At 43.3% G+C, this 16941-nt stretch overlaps 1 protein-coding gene across 5 annotated transcripts in view; it reads right to left on the bottom strand.

Moving 5' to 3' along the window:
* SLC22A23 (solute carrier family 22 member 23) overlaps positions 1–16941 on the bottom strand; it is a 113672-nt gene that overhangs the window by 67382 nt on the left and 29349 nt on the right. Inside the window, exon 4 of one of the 5 annotated variants that reach the window (XM_040588811.1) lies at positions 6518–6661. The exons of the other annotated variants lie outside the window; for them this stretch is intronic. Coding sequence (XP_040444745.1) covers positions 6561–6661 — 101 coding nt within the window. The 3' untranslated portion in view covers positions 6518–6560. Of the gene's footprint in view, positions 1–6517; positions 6662–16941 lie in introns of those variants that run through there. 5 annotated transcript variants of the gene reach the window in all.

Raw genomic sequence — 16941 nt, 5'->3', positions numbered from 1 at the left:
CTGCCAGGAAGCTAGGGAGAGGCATGAGGGGGTGGGAAAGGAGAGAAACAGAGCCAGATGAGGGAGAGCAACAGGAAATCTGGATCCAGCTGCCTCCTCCTCCTCCTCCCCCCAGCTTGGTTAGAGTACAATACCCGGGCATCTGCAATGCACAGCATTCTCCTCGCTTCCTCTGCGTTTCTGAACAGGAGAGCTGGAACAGAGCAAGGGGAGCCTCTGGGGTCCCACCTGCCCTGTGGTGCTCCTCCCGTGGACAGGGGACAGCACCCTAAGGGCAGCGTCCCTTCCTGCCCCTGTCTATCCCTCTGCACCCCGTCCAGAGGGCAAGGGAAGCCAAGACCAGGCAAACCTTTCAAGTCTCATTGTGGGATAAGGCAATTATAACCCTTTGTTTTCCCAGAACTGTCAACTGTCAAGGCAGGTTGTTCCACCTAGCAATTTACCTTCCCAAATAAAACCACACAGAAACACGCAAAAGGAAAAGCAAGAAGTCTGCAGACTGCAGCAACATCCACCCTGAATTCTTCTCTTAAAAAAGAAACTCTGTGGGCTTAAATGCAAGGAGAAATATTTATGACAAACTAAGCAACCCTCCTAAACATAATTAGCAGTCTCATTTTCTTCAATTATGAGGTCACCAAGATTCCTTTCCATACTTTGCCAGCTTTTGCTACAGAAAAAAAGCACCAGAAACCTCATAGATTAAACCCCCACTAAATTAACTTGGCTTGCTGGCCTCCTTTGGCTTCAAATAAGGAAAACCGTTACCTCAGGAGAAACAAAGCTTGCCACCTGCACTCACGGCACTCTAGGACATCTTCAACACAATTGAGAAAGTTAATTGAAACAGCCACTGCAGCGAACTGAGAAACAAACATTGTCCACTGAGACTTACTTAATCAGATGCTGTTACCAACAAGGTGTCCCACGTCCATAAATTTGGCATTTCTAGACTGCTGAAGGTCCTTCTCCTATGCTAGTTTTGCCCTTCCACACAGCAAAAACTTGCTTTGTTCTGTTCTGCTAGCAGGTAACGAAAAATTAGTAAGATCATCTCCTGGAGCATGTTCCCTTATCACAATACAGCATTGATCTCTGCAAGCAAAAACCCCCATATTTTCAAGGAAGGCAAAACATTAGGTCATATATGCAAGAGACACTTACTACCTCCCGTACATGGAGCCGTGCATACTTCTGGGCTGTACAGCAAGGTTTCCAAGTCTTGAATTAGCCTTTGGTGCCCCAAAACTCACAGCTGCATTTCTTTGCCTAAGCCATCATGACTATAACAACTTTAACAGAGAAATAATCCCATGGAAAACACTGGCCAGTTTCCAAGACAAATAAATAGCTATAAGCTGAGAACAGCTCAAATAGTAATTACAGACAGTGGTCAGTTGGGCAGCGCATGTGGAGCAGCCAGAGAGAAGGGATAAACTGACTCACTCTAACGCAAGGGAGGCAGCTTGCTACCCCTGCAGCGTGGACGGGCTACAGCTGGGGCGGTGCAAGGGAAACCAGTGCGTGCCTCAAAACAAACCGCTCGTGAACCTGTGCGCGGTAGACCGCTGCACATGGAATTGGCTCCCTAAGAGAAGCTGTGTCTAATCCTGGCACTAAGTCACCCTTTTCAGCTCCTGGAAGGAAGGGTACTTGAGTCTGTGCTAGCCAACTCAGTCTTCCACAACCAACACAACTAAAATGCAAGCTGCTAGGGATCTGGTTTGGTTTTACACAGCTGTCTCTTACAGGAAAGCTAAGTTTTAGAGAATCAAATTAGTAGTTATTTTGTTTCTAAGGTAAAATCCATAGGGCTTTACAACAAAAAAACCAGCATTTCTGATGACCTGAAGTGTCACTGTGAGAGCAGCAGTCCAAGCTAAACTGTGTACCTCAGCAATCCTAGAAATTTGTCCGTTCAAACACAGTTAAAATGAAATGAAAAGCCTTGTATTTCTGTGATCACTGTGGGAATGGCATGCTTTGTTCTGATGGGACACCCTTGCCTTATTGGTAGACATTTTGCTGCAAACTGACAGAAATTACCAAAAAATTCAAGCATCAGATTGAAAAATAATACAGTTTTTTCTACCAGCCATCAATTCTAGCCAGTATTCATCACGTGTGCAGTTACCAACAGCACCTGCAGGGAGCAAAGGAGCACAGACATGGTTTTAACCGATTTTCTTTGCTGATTCAGAAAGAATCACCCTCCCACCAGCAAGGCTGGGCAGTAGCCATACAGCCGAGCTGTTCTATTACTTTTAGGCAACCTGTATGACCTTGTTTGGAGACTGAAGAACGCCACAACTGAATTAAAAATGGTTCAGTAAGGCAAAAAACAATTGCCTTTTGCCTTTGGAAACCTGGGGTAAAACATGGTTTCAGCCATGAAGGAAAACTTCATGTGTTCTTAACTGCATGGGCTGCTATGAACAGAAAAAACCCCCTACCACCCACTGAGGAAGACTCCATTTAGATGCAATTGCCAGTGCTGAAGAGACCTTCAGAATTTAAGCTCTGCATATATACGAAAAAATTAAATACAAATACAGTAGGGAGGGGATCAATTGGCCACTAAGTTACCCCATGTACTAGGTGGAAACAAACCTTGTGAAAAAACACAGCCATTCCTTCTGCTTCTTGCACCTTCCCACAAAACCCATCCTAGGAGTATCCATCCCTCCATCCATAGTTAGGAGGGCTTGCGTTAATTGGTTGCCCCGAGGTATTTGCCTTCAGCAAGACACTTTCCTTCTTGGAGGCACAAAAACTACCTTGAGAAACAAGTGTGTTGCCTCTGCCACTCTCCCAGTCCCGCTCCCCTTTCCCTCTTCAACACCGGGATCAGAAATCCACCAACCAAATGTGCCTTAACGCATAAAAGACATTTGCCCTCACCCCATCTTGCCCAGCGTGATGTGCAGCGTGTGGATGGAGATTCTTTCTCATCAACTGCACCTTGGAGCCAGGTGGTACAACATGCAGTCCACGGTGGGCATCAGTTGTATTTAACGGAAAACAGAAAGGTGCACAGGCAAAGCGCAGTACACAATATTGATTCTCTCACCTGAAAAAAGCAAAAGCTCTTCGTTTCAGAGAACAAGACCAGGAAACATAATGGGATCCTGGGAAACCTAACAGGAGCAGCTGAGCACCCCACCCCACACCACTTTCGCTGTGGCACACGTGCCGATTTGTCACCTTTCGACACCAACAAGACAGAACAGGAAAAACATAATAATGCACACCCACCCCAACAACCTTCAGTGCCTGCTGACAGATCCGAATCCCACCTCGCCACGCAAGGTCTCTCTCCAGAAAGCGCAGGAAGGCCCTGAACAGAGCCTGACTCAGCCTTTCACAGGGGGGGAAGCTCATCCCCCAAGAGCAAGATCTGTGTTTTAAGGGTGTTTCCCCACTCCTAGCTAGAGACAGGCATGCAGCAGCCATCTCAGTCAGGAACATGCCTCTTTCACAGCCTAGTTCAGAGGAGGCTGCCATTACTACTGCTAGTTGTTAACAGACCAGCCCCCCTAGCTAACATTGAAGAGATCTGCAGAACAGAACTAGAGATTTTATCTCTGAACCTGGCAGCAGAGAGGGATTAAAAACATTTTCTATGAAGACATATGAACATGCAGTCAAAGATGGGACAAGCCCCCTGTAGCAGATTTTTGTGATACCACTTCACTTTCAGGACAAGGTGGTAGACGCTGCGATGTTACGAGTACATTAATCCTAGACAAAAAGCCTGCAGCTTCCAAAGGGTAGATTAATTATTAAAGCAGCAGCAATAAAAATATTCAGTAGTTCAGGACTTATACCTATATTATAGGCAGATAAGTGCTCCAATAACCTTGTAGTTCAATTTGTAGATTCACTCCCTGCTCCCTGTAGGTAGCAACATAGCCATTTGAACTCCCCCATTTTCATTAATTTCCCTTTGTAGGAATAAATTAGAAAACATAACTAAGAAGCACCCTGTACACAGTAGTAGCAGCTTCCTCCATCTTCCCATGCTCTCTCTTCTCAGCCCCCTTAAGACTATAGCACGTTTGCTTCACCAACCAACAAGCCAAAAGAGGGATCATGAAGATGATTAAGAACTTTTAAATACATCTTTTTTTATTTCAAAATAATCAGGATGACAAATACTGGGAGACTAAAGATAAGATCCCTTGGAGTTTGAACAGATGCTCCATAACACCCTTGGCCTTTCAGAAGTCAGGTTCATCACTAGAACACCCCAAACCCAGACATTCAGAATAGGGATGGGCATACGTGCCCTCAAGAACATCATAACTTTGAAGAAAAAGTCCGTTCCTGATAGGTACACACGAAGATCACCTAGCTTTGTGAGTAAAAGCAGAGCATATTCTGTTTGAATGAGGAATAGTTGTTGTTAACTGACAGGAATTAAGTGTCACCTCTGTGCATTCAACCCGAGTGAACTCCAACACACCCATTTATAGATATGAAATGCAAAAAAAGCAAAAATAAAGTCTTGCAGCGCTGGCTGTGCGTCATTCAGTTGAGCAACTCCAGCTAGCAGTATTTAACTTGGTTAAATGAAAAAGTTGGTAGGGAGGCTGGAATCTCAGCAATTCCTCAACAGATTAATTTACTGTATTGTCTCTTGAGGGGAGAAGTTTTAAGTCTCTGATGTGTGTACCACTATACACCGTGAGTATTAAACAGGAGATGACAATTGCCAAGGTGGCTGTCCTCCAGTTAATCAGCCTGCTTTGACTCAGAGTCATCTGTGAACCACCGTTGAAAACCAATTGCTTGTTTAATGGGGCAGAAAGATGAAATCAATTTCAATATGAATCTCTAAAGTGTCCCTCTTATATAAAAGTGCTGCCTGAGGGAGCGAGGGACACTTACATTTCCTTCTGGTTGTGCCAGTTTTACTTCAATTTGCCACCCCTACAGGTATTGAATTATAAAATTACATGAAGAAAGAAGCTGTAGCTGCATGCAAACCGTATCTCTTTGATTCATAGCATCCTCAAGACAGACAGAACTTCTCCCTGGTCTCCAGGAAGGTGACAGCCATACCCTCAACTGAGATTAGTTAACACTGACTCATCAGGTGTTTCATTAAGCAGCTGTGTCAATGGAGAAACCAAATACAGTGAGCAATGCTAATGCCAGCTGCTGCCACCGGCACCCTCAGTGCTCTAGGAAGAAGTGGTGACTGCTGGGGTGGAGGGCGTTCCAGGGACAGGTCACCCTGGCACGGATGGGGAATTGTCTCCAAACATGCAAAAGCCATTAAGTGGCACTGTCAGGAAATCAGGGTCAGCAGGAAGGCAAACACACACACACAGAGCGTTATATGCCTTTGCTCAGGTGAGGAGCATTCACATCGGATCACAAGTGATTTGCTGACTGTACTGCATCCCATAATCTTTTTCCATTCCCAGACACCTAAAGGCAATAGCACCATTTTAGACTTAACCCTTTTTTCCTCTTCTGTTTTAAACAAATTTCCTAAGTTAAGAAATAATTCAATTTTACATTTCAACCTGGGAATTAAAGAACTGCATTAACAAAGAATTTAGGAATTTTAATTTTGCTGTTTTGCTTTTTAATAAGATTTTATGCCAGAAAGTCTGCACACACAAACAATTTATGTGATCCTTCACTAACATACCAAACCAGAAAACAAACATTTATGCTACTTTAGGAAAGCAAGAGACCACAGCCCGGACCAGTGGTTGACACACCACCCATCCCACCTGCACCCTCCCAGTGCTTTCCAGTCACATTTCATTACTTTGTGGCTATCACACAGAAACATCCCCGTGTCACGGAGGTGCGTGCCAGCAGGTCTGTGTCCCCACCAGATGCACAGTGCATTGCCTCTCACAGAGGCAATGCTTACGTTCTCGTGCAATGGCTTCACACACAATTTGGGGTGCCATCTCATTTCCCAGTTATTTTGAAAGCAAATATTCCCAAAAGCATAGCTTGCTCCCTCCCTGTCCCTTGCCCCAGCACCACGAGCCGTGTCAGGGTGCTTAGTCCCACCAGAAGCCAGGCGATGGAAATGACAGCGGACAGCCTACCAACACATTAATCCTCATCCTACTGCCCTCTCCCACTTCAGTCAAAGGCTCCATATCCACAGAGAAACTACTTGATGCCACAGTAAGGAATTGCTGTCCCTTAAGACAGCCTAAGAGAACACGCACATACTCAAAAATTAAATCTCTTACGTCACCTGCAGTGTGTTAACATTGCAAAGAGTCAAGCACTCAAGCACTGCAGAATTAAAAAGCCTGTGTTATCTTCCTGTAAATCTAGCGCCCGATCTCATACCATTCTTATCATCACATAGATAACGAAGTCTGCAAATTGTGTCTGCCAGTCTCTCATTGTGCTTTGTCAACAGGCCACCTTTAGGGAATAAGGTACACGGAAGGATTAAATGTTTCCAAACCCCACAAAAAGGATACATAAGAAATGAAGAAAAACCACAGGCAGCGCTTGGGAATTTGTTTCCCTCTGGAACAGTAAATTCTAGCAGCATCCAGGCAGCCCTGCATCTCTCACCTTTGACTCCACAGCTCATAGGCTTTCCAGAAGCTTCCAAAGAAAGGTTCTGACTTCACATCCAGAGGCTTTGGACTACCACCCTCAGTTATCCCAGCTGAAATGAATGGAGGAAAGAATACTCATGGGGCTATCAGGTGCATAACAGAGGACACTAATGTCTGCAGATCTTGGGAGCAACTGCCTCTGTCGCCGCACACCCGTGCAGCACCCAGGTATCACCAAATATTTCAGGGTGTTCTGGATCATGCTGAGTCAGCGTTTTCTGTAAGCCAGTCTCTGGTCACTAAGAACTTGGTGCAGAAAAAGAGAAATGAAGCTATTGTATGCAAGTGCACGATATACGTTGTGTGTAGGATGAAGGTTTTGATCTCACAAGAAATTTTAATATTTTGACATGTACTTTCATCCAAGTCTATTTTCATTGCTTAAGGATTCCCATGATACAACAGACTAGTTTAACAAGGAAAGAAACTGCAGTGAAAATGTAAGATCTAGGAATCCAGGCATGAGGAATAAGACACGTATATCATTTGAAAGCCCCACATTATCTCCAGAGAACACAGGTATTAAATTTGATCCAGAACAAAACATTTACAGTTTTTCCAGCACAGGCAGATGCCAGAGCATTCAAGCATTTTCTGCAGAAAGTTTCCATCTCAAAACAATACAGTTTTCAAAGAACAAACATATATTATTTTCTTAAGCAATATTCTCATCCTCTTAAGGCCCATGCCCTCATATGCCATGCTTTCCATTTAGTGCTTCACCATGTGCCTTTTACCAGTTTGCCACCATTCACTCATACATCCATCTTTGCTAGGTCTGCTGCTAGTATTTCAGAACTCCAAATGAAAAAGAGACCTTGACTTCCCATTAAAAAACAGCTGAGTGAAAGAGAGTTTCTTCCCCTCCCTGACCTCTCCATGGGAGGGTGGCCAGCTCAGCTGGAAGCCACATATGCACTATTCCTCACTCGTCATTTCTTTAACTTCCTTGGGGTCCAAGGACTGTAGCCATGTCAGACAAGTTTGCATGCTTCCACTAGAAAAATTTATACTTCAAGAATTCAGTTTTCCTCACAGGATGATGCCCTGATTTCTTCCCTTTTGACTTTGCTTCATCTGAAGCGTGCTCTGCAGTACATGAGAAACTCATCTATGCACAGCTCGTCACGAATGCACATGGACGATGTGGTGTGAGGAGGAAAGAGCACGCTGCAGGTTATGACTCCCTCATCTGTATCAGTCCCACCGCGGTTGCAATCACGCAACAATCCTAAGGTGGATCTGTTCAACAACAGAGCAGAGCAACTGGCGGTGGTGGGCTGGGACTATCACTTCAAGAGGTACTTTTGAATTTTTTTGTTTAAGCCACATCACCTGGGCACAGCTGATTTTGAGCACAGCTACCAAACCAGTGAAATTAGAAAAATTCAGGAGGCAGCAACACGTCGCAGGAACTTCAAACGGGCTGTGCTGTTCGAGGGCCACAACTATGCTTTTGGATTTTCACAAGACAGCACTGGGCAGGATGCAGTCTGCCACCCCATCAGCAAAGCCCACCTTCCTGCATTCTCGCCTCCCCTGACATTTATGTTTGACATTTGCATCTGTTTGCCCCCTAATTGGCTATTTCAATAGAAGAGCAGAAAATCAGCTCAGCAGAGTAAATTGTTTGTTGGCTGGATTAAGTGGCTGAAGAGAGTGAGACAAATGTCAAAGCCAGCAGAAAGAGAGGGATGCAGGTGAGCAGGGCTGCTCCTCCCGGCAGCAGGAGCTGCTGGGCGATTCCCCCAGGATTCACCTTGGGAGTTACGTGCAGTCGTGAGAGTGCAAACACAGTTCTCCTGCACAGTGACCACAAAATGGGAACGCTATATCCAGTAATTACTGTACCTCAGTATCTTACCAAGATCACAGTTCCCATGCAGAAAAATCTTTCCTTAAAGACCACCAGGAAAACACCAGTACTGGGAGGACTGGGTGTCGGGCACATAGGCAGCAGCTCCACCAGACCCTCACGGCACTGACAGAGCCTCTCCAAACACAGACCTCCCCAGGTACAGACAACACGAGACAGCTTCGCCAGCCACATCCTATTCCTGTCCTGATCTGCCAGCTTGCAGAACAAACAGAAAATGGAAGTTTTATACTTCTCTTTTAAATGAGATTAAATCGAATTTTTACACCGAATGCCTGTCTTGAAATGGTCTCAAGGTTTACATCCAAACAATACCATTTCATACCAATTATACAGTATACAAGTATAACTGCAATGCAGTATAAAAACCCCTAAAGAATGTTTGGTTTGGCATTTAACCTTGTTATTTAAATTTAAGATACTACTGTAACTAAAATTATATTATTTGAAATTAGGATTGTGCATAATACTTTGCAGACCAGTATTCCCAATTCACCGTCATCAGGACAAATTTGTTTTCATATAAATAGTTAAAATCTTAGTGAATTCTTTTAATATATTATAGCAAGCGTTGTAGTGTACCTTTCTCACAGATGTCTTTTCCAAAGAACAAGCACTATTCCCTTCCAGTGCTGAGAAAGTAAAACTCACTCTTTTCAGCACTACCATCTATAATAAAAGAAACAGGAGACACAGCTGAAGCTTAAACACGTAAATCCAGAAACTTCCCTTTGTGTTTTCTTATTTTACACAGTATAATATTTTAAAATAGACATGGACATCCTGTAGTCAGACATTCTCAGGTAGCCACCTAAGTATCAATCAGAAATTAATTAAGCAAGCAGAAATTCAAAAAACAATCAAAACACTGAACACCATGACAATCCCAAAGATTCTGCAAATGGTCTGAGTAGATGATCAAGGTCATAGGAGCTCATCAGACAATTCAGTGCAGAAAACATCTTTCAGCATCTTTATCCTAGACACAAACGTTGTGAACTCTGCCCCTCAGTTCAAGCCCTAAACCTTTTTTATCCCAAAGTCAAAACTAAAATCTAGTCTCCTTAAAGGGTAAAATTTACTGAAGCAAGACCGATGGAACAGCAACAAAATGACCTTTCCAAAGAAATCGGGTCTTTCCAGCACTGGAATACCAGATATATGATCTGCCTTTCTACTCCTGAAGGTTCAGGATTGATCATGGGCTGCCAAGTCCACGATCGGGATGTTTTACTCCGAGCCACAGATTATTTGTTGTCATCAGCAGACTGGATACTTCATTTATACATTAATCTCGATGCTGCTAAGAGAAGCCAGACAGAAAAGCAGAGATCGCATAGCCAAAACCTGATCGTATTTGGTTCTCCAACCGAGCTTCAGAAGTTTTAAACAAATCCAAGGCTGGTATCCTCACTCTGAAAGCTGAAGTAAATAAAATTAAAGCCATACAGATCTCTATAAATTATTTTTAAGAATCCTTTTCTCTACTGCCAGTTTATCCACTCTTCTCCAAGACAAGTTAGTCAGTGCCTAGAAGTGGTAGAAGAACTTCCATCTGCTACTGCTTCAAAGACAGCTATCCTGAAAGGAAATATCAACCTGTCCAAGGCATAGGTTTCTAAACGTACTAGACCTACCATCCCTACCAAGATGCAATTAAACACCGTCTGATCTTTAAAAAGCCTGCAGGAACAAACTTTTAAATCCCATGTTCTGGAATGACCCACACTGAATAAAGGAGTGACTGGTAACAGCCTGATCTGTTTTCACCAAGAGAATTTCCTGACGTAAGGCTGCTGCAATAAGCTTGCAAGAATCGATTCATCTACGCTACAAGCCACAAGGGCTCTTAAACTGCATCTACAGCAGGGCACTACAGCAAGCTGAATTTGTAACGTGGCTTTTACAGTCCTTCCTCTCTCCTTAACTCCTCAGTCACCTACTCCTGCTCTCCTCCACCCACACTCATCCAGCGCTGGGGTGCGCTTTTGAAGGGAGAAAGGCGAGGGGGAAAGTGACTTAAAACCGAACAACAAAACCAAGAGTTTTCTCCTGGTTTAGACCCTTGTATCAGTTCACTGTAGGGCCAGCAGCATGTGGGAAGCACCAGCCAGGGAAGGACGGGCCGACCCAGAGCAGGCAAATCCAGGTCAGCTTCGGCCGTCCCAGAGCTGCTGTCAGATTCTCCTGCAGGGCAAAAGCTTCAGCCTGTCCCTGCACTGTCGTTTTGAGATTTTAACTACTCCCAGCAATCAGGGCAGAAAGGATGTGCTTTGTGTATACACATAAATAAAAGGCCCTCTCCTGCTTGGACGGCCAGGTGGGTTATTTCTCCAACATTGCTGCTTCTGTGAGGCATCTCATCCGCGCTGCTGTGAGCAGAGCCATGCTGAGTGGCACTGGGCAAGCAGGACATGCATCGGTGGCCGAAGAAGGGACAGAGACTACGGGTAAATAAACACAGAGCTGTCCTGGCAGGAGAAAGCACCAATATCTCCAATGGAAGTCCCACCTGAAAACTGAAAACTCCCAATGAAGTACAGCACCGAGGCAGCAGTGCTACTCAAATCCACACAAGCTACCACAACAAGCTGCTGGCTTCATCTGGCTGTGTTTTTGATTCCAAAAAAATTAGGATATGAAATCTTTAATTGCTGTTATTATTCCTCATTGGATAGAAGCATATTTCTTATTTTAGAAAAATATCCACCACATTCTCTCTTAGCAGCAGGAAGAGAAAAGCAGCAGCTGTGGTACATATTGTATATTCTATTTTCTTTATTTTCCCTCTAGGTCACACAGTGGCTATTCTTTTTCTCAGCTTTGCCACATGCTACTGACCCTGGACCGACACAAAGCACTACCCTCAGCCAAAGAACAGGTCAGGAAGGGGAAAAAGGCACTTTCTGAATGAATATTTTATTGAAATGCAATACTCAGTCAAAAAGGGTGAATTTTGTCTCCTGAAAAAGTCAAATCCATCAGGTTAAAAGTTTACAAGATGCAGACTGAACTTTTCATATTTTCTTCCAGACTTCACTAAAGAAAAAAAAAAAAAAAAACAAAGCAGCAGAACAGGACAACACTTCAGGCTGATTCACAGCTCTAAACTCACACGTGACATCTGAAAAGACTCAAACGGGTAGAGTCAAGGTTGGTACAAAGCTTCTCCTGCCCAAACTCCAAAGCACTCGAGTGCAGTAATTGCATTTCTATACTGTACAGATACAAGAGAAGCCATTTTTTCCAATAGATGAGTAACATTGACAGCAGCTTGCTTTATTTAAATTTCAAAGCAGAGACATTTTTAATGAATCTGTAATTCAAAAGCTCTTTAATTAATTTTCCTCAAGCTTCCTAGAAACACAGACTTGGTTTTGTGCCTTGAAAAACAAGTCAGTCAAGTTCCAGGCAAAAACCCCTATTTCAAAGTCAAAGCTATAAATGAAACAAAAAAATGGGATCTTATTAAGAACACTGGTTGCAATTTCACCACATAAGCTATTTCTATCATTATACAATCTTTATAAGTTGCTCCTGTTTTTCCTCCCTGCCTTCAATCCATTTTTGGTTGCTATAACAAAAAACCATTTCTTCCATTATATTGCTTTTTGCCTCACCACATTATCGACTCCGCTTCCTGTGTGTTTTTTATTGTAAAACTGTAAACTGAGTGCTTATATCCAGGAGGCAGCTACGCTGCCCGCCAGCACAGGAGTGAAGTCAGGCTGGAAGCAGCACTGGAAGCGAGGAAGGCCCCTAAAGAGCTGGCAGAGCAGCACGTTGTTCCCTCCGGACAGCAGTTTCAGATCAAGCAGAAGACACCAGGGATTTATTTATTTATTTATTTTAGACAATGATCCCTGGTCCACGTGCTTAAATATCCATTGAACTGAATGCTTCACAGTGAAAACACCCTCCTTATTTCTCCAGGGAATTAGCCTCAACTGTTTGGATAACAGATGGTACATAAAGTAACCTACCTACGGCTTAGTACCGGGGCACACGGGTCTTGCAGTCTGCTTTTTAACAGAATTATTAATTAAAGTGCACAGCGTTCCAGCAGAGCTTGCCCTCTTCCACTGCACTGTGGCACTTCTCACGTGCTCGGCTGGCCAAGGCATGTGCAAACATCAGGCTCCGCTGCTGCTTCTGCCAGAGATTATTCTCCTCTGAGAATAAAGAGCAGCAGAATGAAATGCATGTCCTTAACCTAATATATTGAATATGTGAGGTAAGCCACTGATGGAGATGTATTTGCACTTAAACGCCCGACTGTTTGGGAGAGCACCGAGGCATCAGTGCACAAACTAATAGTTTGCTCTACAAGAAGGTGATCTCTGCCACAGCATTAGGACAGAAAGCTGGAAGAAGCCACAAGAACAGTTAGTCTGCCCTGAATTCCTCCAAACACAAGCCAGTAAGAGAGAGATGCTGGTGCATCCAAGAGGGGTGCAGGAATGAGGGTCTGGAACTTCTGATGCAAATACTGGACCATGCTCCCTCCCGCAGTTCAGCACAGACACTTCATCAAGCAACAGCTACATTTCCAAGCCACAAGCCTTCTTCAACCACCCTTCTTCTCTAAGATATTACCTGTTTTATTACCAAGCTTAAATTCAAGATCATCTATAGCTGAAAGACTCCTTACTGAATGTGTGGGGTGACTAAAGCAGACACACTACTCATATCTGGAACTGGAGTAGTGCTCGCAAAGATTTGCAGATCATTCATTAGACTTCAGTAAGCTGATTTCTTGTCTCACAATTCACACCACAACCAGAATGCAAAGAATGTTAGCAAACAAGTTTTCAAGATACTAACAAACACTTACGTCTCAGCTTATCTCTAAAAACTACTAAGTCTACGTACAATTCCTTTAAGAAGGGACCAGATGTTCTCAAAAGACAAAAACATAGCTCATACTTTCAGGTCCATCAGTAACTGCAGTGTATGACTTCAACAGTTTCATTTGCAATGCAACCTTGAGTAGTTTTATTTAAAAAATAAAGAGAAGCGATACAAGTACTGGAACAGCATGTATGATTGAATTCTGTAGACTGGCAACAAATAAAATGAAGAATTAAAACAAGAGTGAACTTTTTATTGTATCTGACTAAATAATATGCATTTGCAGAAATCCTGCAACTAGAGTTGCCTGCAAATTTCATGCTTCGAGTGAAATTTAATTAACTTGAACTAGTAAAAATCCCACAGGGTTATGTTATTTGTAAGCGAGAAAATAGGACTCATGTCTGTGTGACTGGGGATGGGAATTTGGCTAGCCTTGTTAAATTACAGTTCCTCTTGAAAGGCACATAAATATTTATGTGAATGTGTGCTGACATTTGTTGCTGGACTTGAATATTCAAGTCACTGCAGATAACTTCTAAATCTACCTTCTTCATACACATGGTTTTTCCTCTGTGTACATCCTGTTGTGATAATTTGGCTTGCATTTTCATGACAAGCTATCCTGTAGGGACAGGCAGGAAAGGGAAGTAAAGCACTGTTCATTCATAGGTGATTTATGAACCTCTGTGTGCTTCCTCTTGCAGCAGAAAGTTAACAGATGCACACAAAAAAAGTCTACCTATACTGGAAGAAGCAGCTGGGGAAAAAAAAAATTCAACCCTGTATGCTGAGTGCCTTAAGGGCAGCTCCTGAGCTGGTTGCTGTCCATCTTATTTCCAACCCTAGTCTATCCAGTTTTCAAGTTCTGCCAAATGTAAAGACACGGCCGAGGAACAGGATAGCTAAAACTCAGTAAGCAAACAGACTTAGCAAAATAGGCTTTATATGTACAACTTCTCTTTGATGCTCTCTGCAACAAATAAGGTTTCCTGCTAGCAAAAAAAACCAACCCAGCCCTAAAAATAAAAAAATATATCACAACTAACAGAGTCCACATGCCTGTTTCTGAAACAGTCGCATTTCTCAGAGAAAAAAAGAACACAACATCCTCTCGGATCATGGAAGCATGGGATTAACTACGAACACACGACAGTATCATACATACACCAATGATACAATATTGCTGCAATATCAAACCTCTGTAACTGCAAAGCACACAACTATTTCCCAGCCCAAACAGGCAGTCATTGGAGCTGAGGCACTGGGCACAGTGGGAAGCAGCAGACCTGACCGCTGTGGTGGGATGCTCTCCTCCTGCTGGGGGACTCCTTGGCATCCTGCTGAGACCCGCTCCCAGGAGGGAGGCTGGCAGTACCCAGTGCTGGTGCACAGCAGCCAGAGGACTCTGCAAGGTACAGAGCACCCACGGCCCGACAGCAGCATCAGTCACTTTGGACAGGGCTTGCACAGATGCGCACGCACACGTTATGTGAAGCTTTGGCTAGCAGCAACCCTCCTCCACAATGCTGAATAGCTTGGATCTGCATAGCGAGGAAAAGCCATTTAGCAGCTGTCTTACAACAAAGAAGGATAAAAAAAAAAGAGCAGCAGGGGAAACAGACTTTACAATTTACTCTTACAGTAAGTAAGAGTAACACCACTTTAGCCAAGTCAGAGTTGCAAGTGAAAGGCAACTTTCTGGATTTAACTATACACCCATCATAAACACTTCCTTGTAGTTTGAAGACATGGTTGTATGAGCAGCTGAGACAATGCAAAGGAATGTGGAAGGGGAAGATAGGAGCCCTTCTCATTTCCTCTCAGTGGAAGCAAGCTCTTAGCTGTGCAACAGGGATGAGTAGACCTATGACTATATTTGACATTGCTCAGAAAAAAAATAATTTAAAAAATCCCTAAAAATGTCATTACAATCCTGAACAGTTACAGTTACAAGTATCTGCATGACAGAAAGTAAAATTTCACATGCTGAGCACACCCAAACTGCTGTAGCCGGTTTGGAACAATTAAAAGACAGACACTTTAAATGGTAAATGCAAGCTGCATTTTAAGCTGGGGAAATTGCAAGTGTACTCTAATCTCATCTGATTGTCATCATCACAAGTATAACAACTGCAGTGTTGCATCTTAATTGCATTCTCAATTGACCACTCATACAGCATATACCTCAAATAAAATTAATTCCTCGGGCTTTCTGTCACATTGACAACACACAAGATTTTTAGCAACTGAAATGGCAAAACTGATTAAAATTAGATCCTGCCACAATTTCTGCATTAACCAAACATCTTCTAACCTCCCAAGAAACCTTAGAAAGATCCTTCTTTTATTCCCCTTCAGCATACCTTAAGATGGTATAAACTTCAAATGTGCTGCCTCAAATGGTACAGTTTTCCCAGGATTCAGGACAATGTTAGCAATGCTTCAAGGGCACCACTGCTCTAGAACACAGTTTGTAGGGGTTAAAATAAGGGTGATGTCCACTGTGTTCCTAGAAGAGTCCATCCCCACTCTGACCATCAGAAAAGGGAAGAAAATTCAGAAGAAAGTACTGAGGAGGAAGAGACCAATAGATTATATGAAGAGTCATAATTTGATTGTACTGAGGGAAGCAATGTAGAGCAAGGAAGATTTATACTTATAAGGAGAGCACTGTAATTCCAATAACCTTTTCCACTCTTGCATAAATTGAGCCCCCAGGCATCTGATAAAAGGCAGGCATAGTCCTTTTTTTGAGCAGCTGGATTGCTCCTACTGCATATTATTTCTTACAACCAGTCTTGTGCAAAGCTATTAAAAATGCAGAAGTGCTGTTTCCAGAAACTCACATCCCATCTCAATGTTAGAACAGCCTGTGACTCCTCTCTAAACAGAAGCTTTGGTATCGTTTAACAGTTAATGGTCACTTTAGGGTGATCCAGTAAGCTTTTCCATTCAGCGGATCCCTCTGCGATCACTCCTACTAGATCTGCATCAAGTGACTCAGAGCAAGGAAAGGCTGGTTACATAAACAGAAGGTAGGTGGCTTAACAACCTTGATCTTATCACAGACCTGTCAGTGGAGAGAACTGAATGTTACTGCAGAGCTAGCGCACATGTCAATGCACAGGAAAGGAGTCAGATGTTTTCCACATCCTCCGATCTGGGAATGCTTTGCGGAGTTATTTATCGAGCTGGTTCAGATTACACAGAATAACTTCAGAGCCTGCAGTTTCCAGCGCTTTGCTTGCCTTGCCTAGCCAGGGCCATGCTTGCTACTGAAGAGTCAGGAGAGGAAAATGGAGAATAAAAATCAAGCAATTCTATTGTTTAGAACATTCAGCTGCAAGAGAGTGAAAATTATAAACTTGGGATTCTCCAGGATCTTACAGTCTCGTACACTTCTGTGAGGGAGGGGAAGAAGGGGGGAAAAAAAGAAAGAAAGATAAATCTCACCCTTTATACTGACACCTGACTGGAAGCAAAATTATTTTACAAATCTAACATCCCTACAGCCCAACACCCAGAGGCTTCCACACTCTGTTTTGGCACTTGCTCATTTTTCAGCCTGGAGCAAGCTTTCTAGCATGCTGCTCCAGCTTT

This window comes from Falco naumanni, chromosome 3 (assembly GCF_017639655.2).
Source record: "Falco naumanni isolate bFalNau1 chromosome 3, bFalNau1.pat, whole genome shotgun sequence".
Taxonomy (NCBI): Eukaryota; Metazoa; Chordata; class Aves; order Falconiformes; family Falconidae; genus Falco; species Falco naumanni.
Note: the sequence above shows the minus strand (reverse complement) of the source record. Positions and strands in the feature narration are given on the sequence as shown.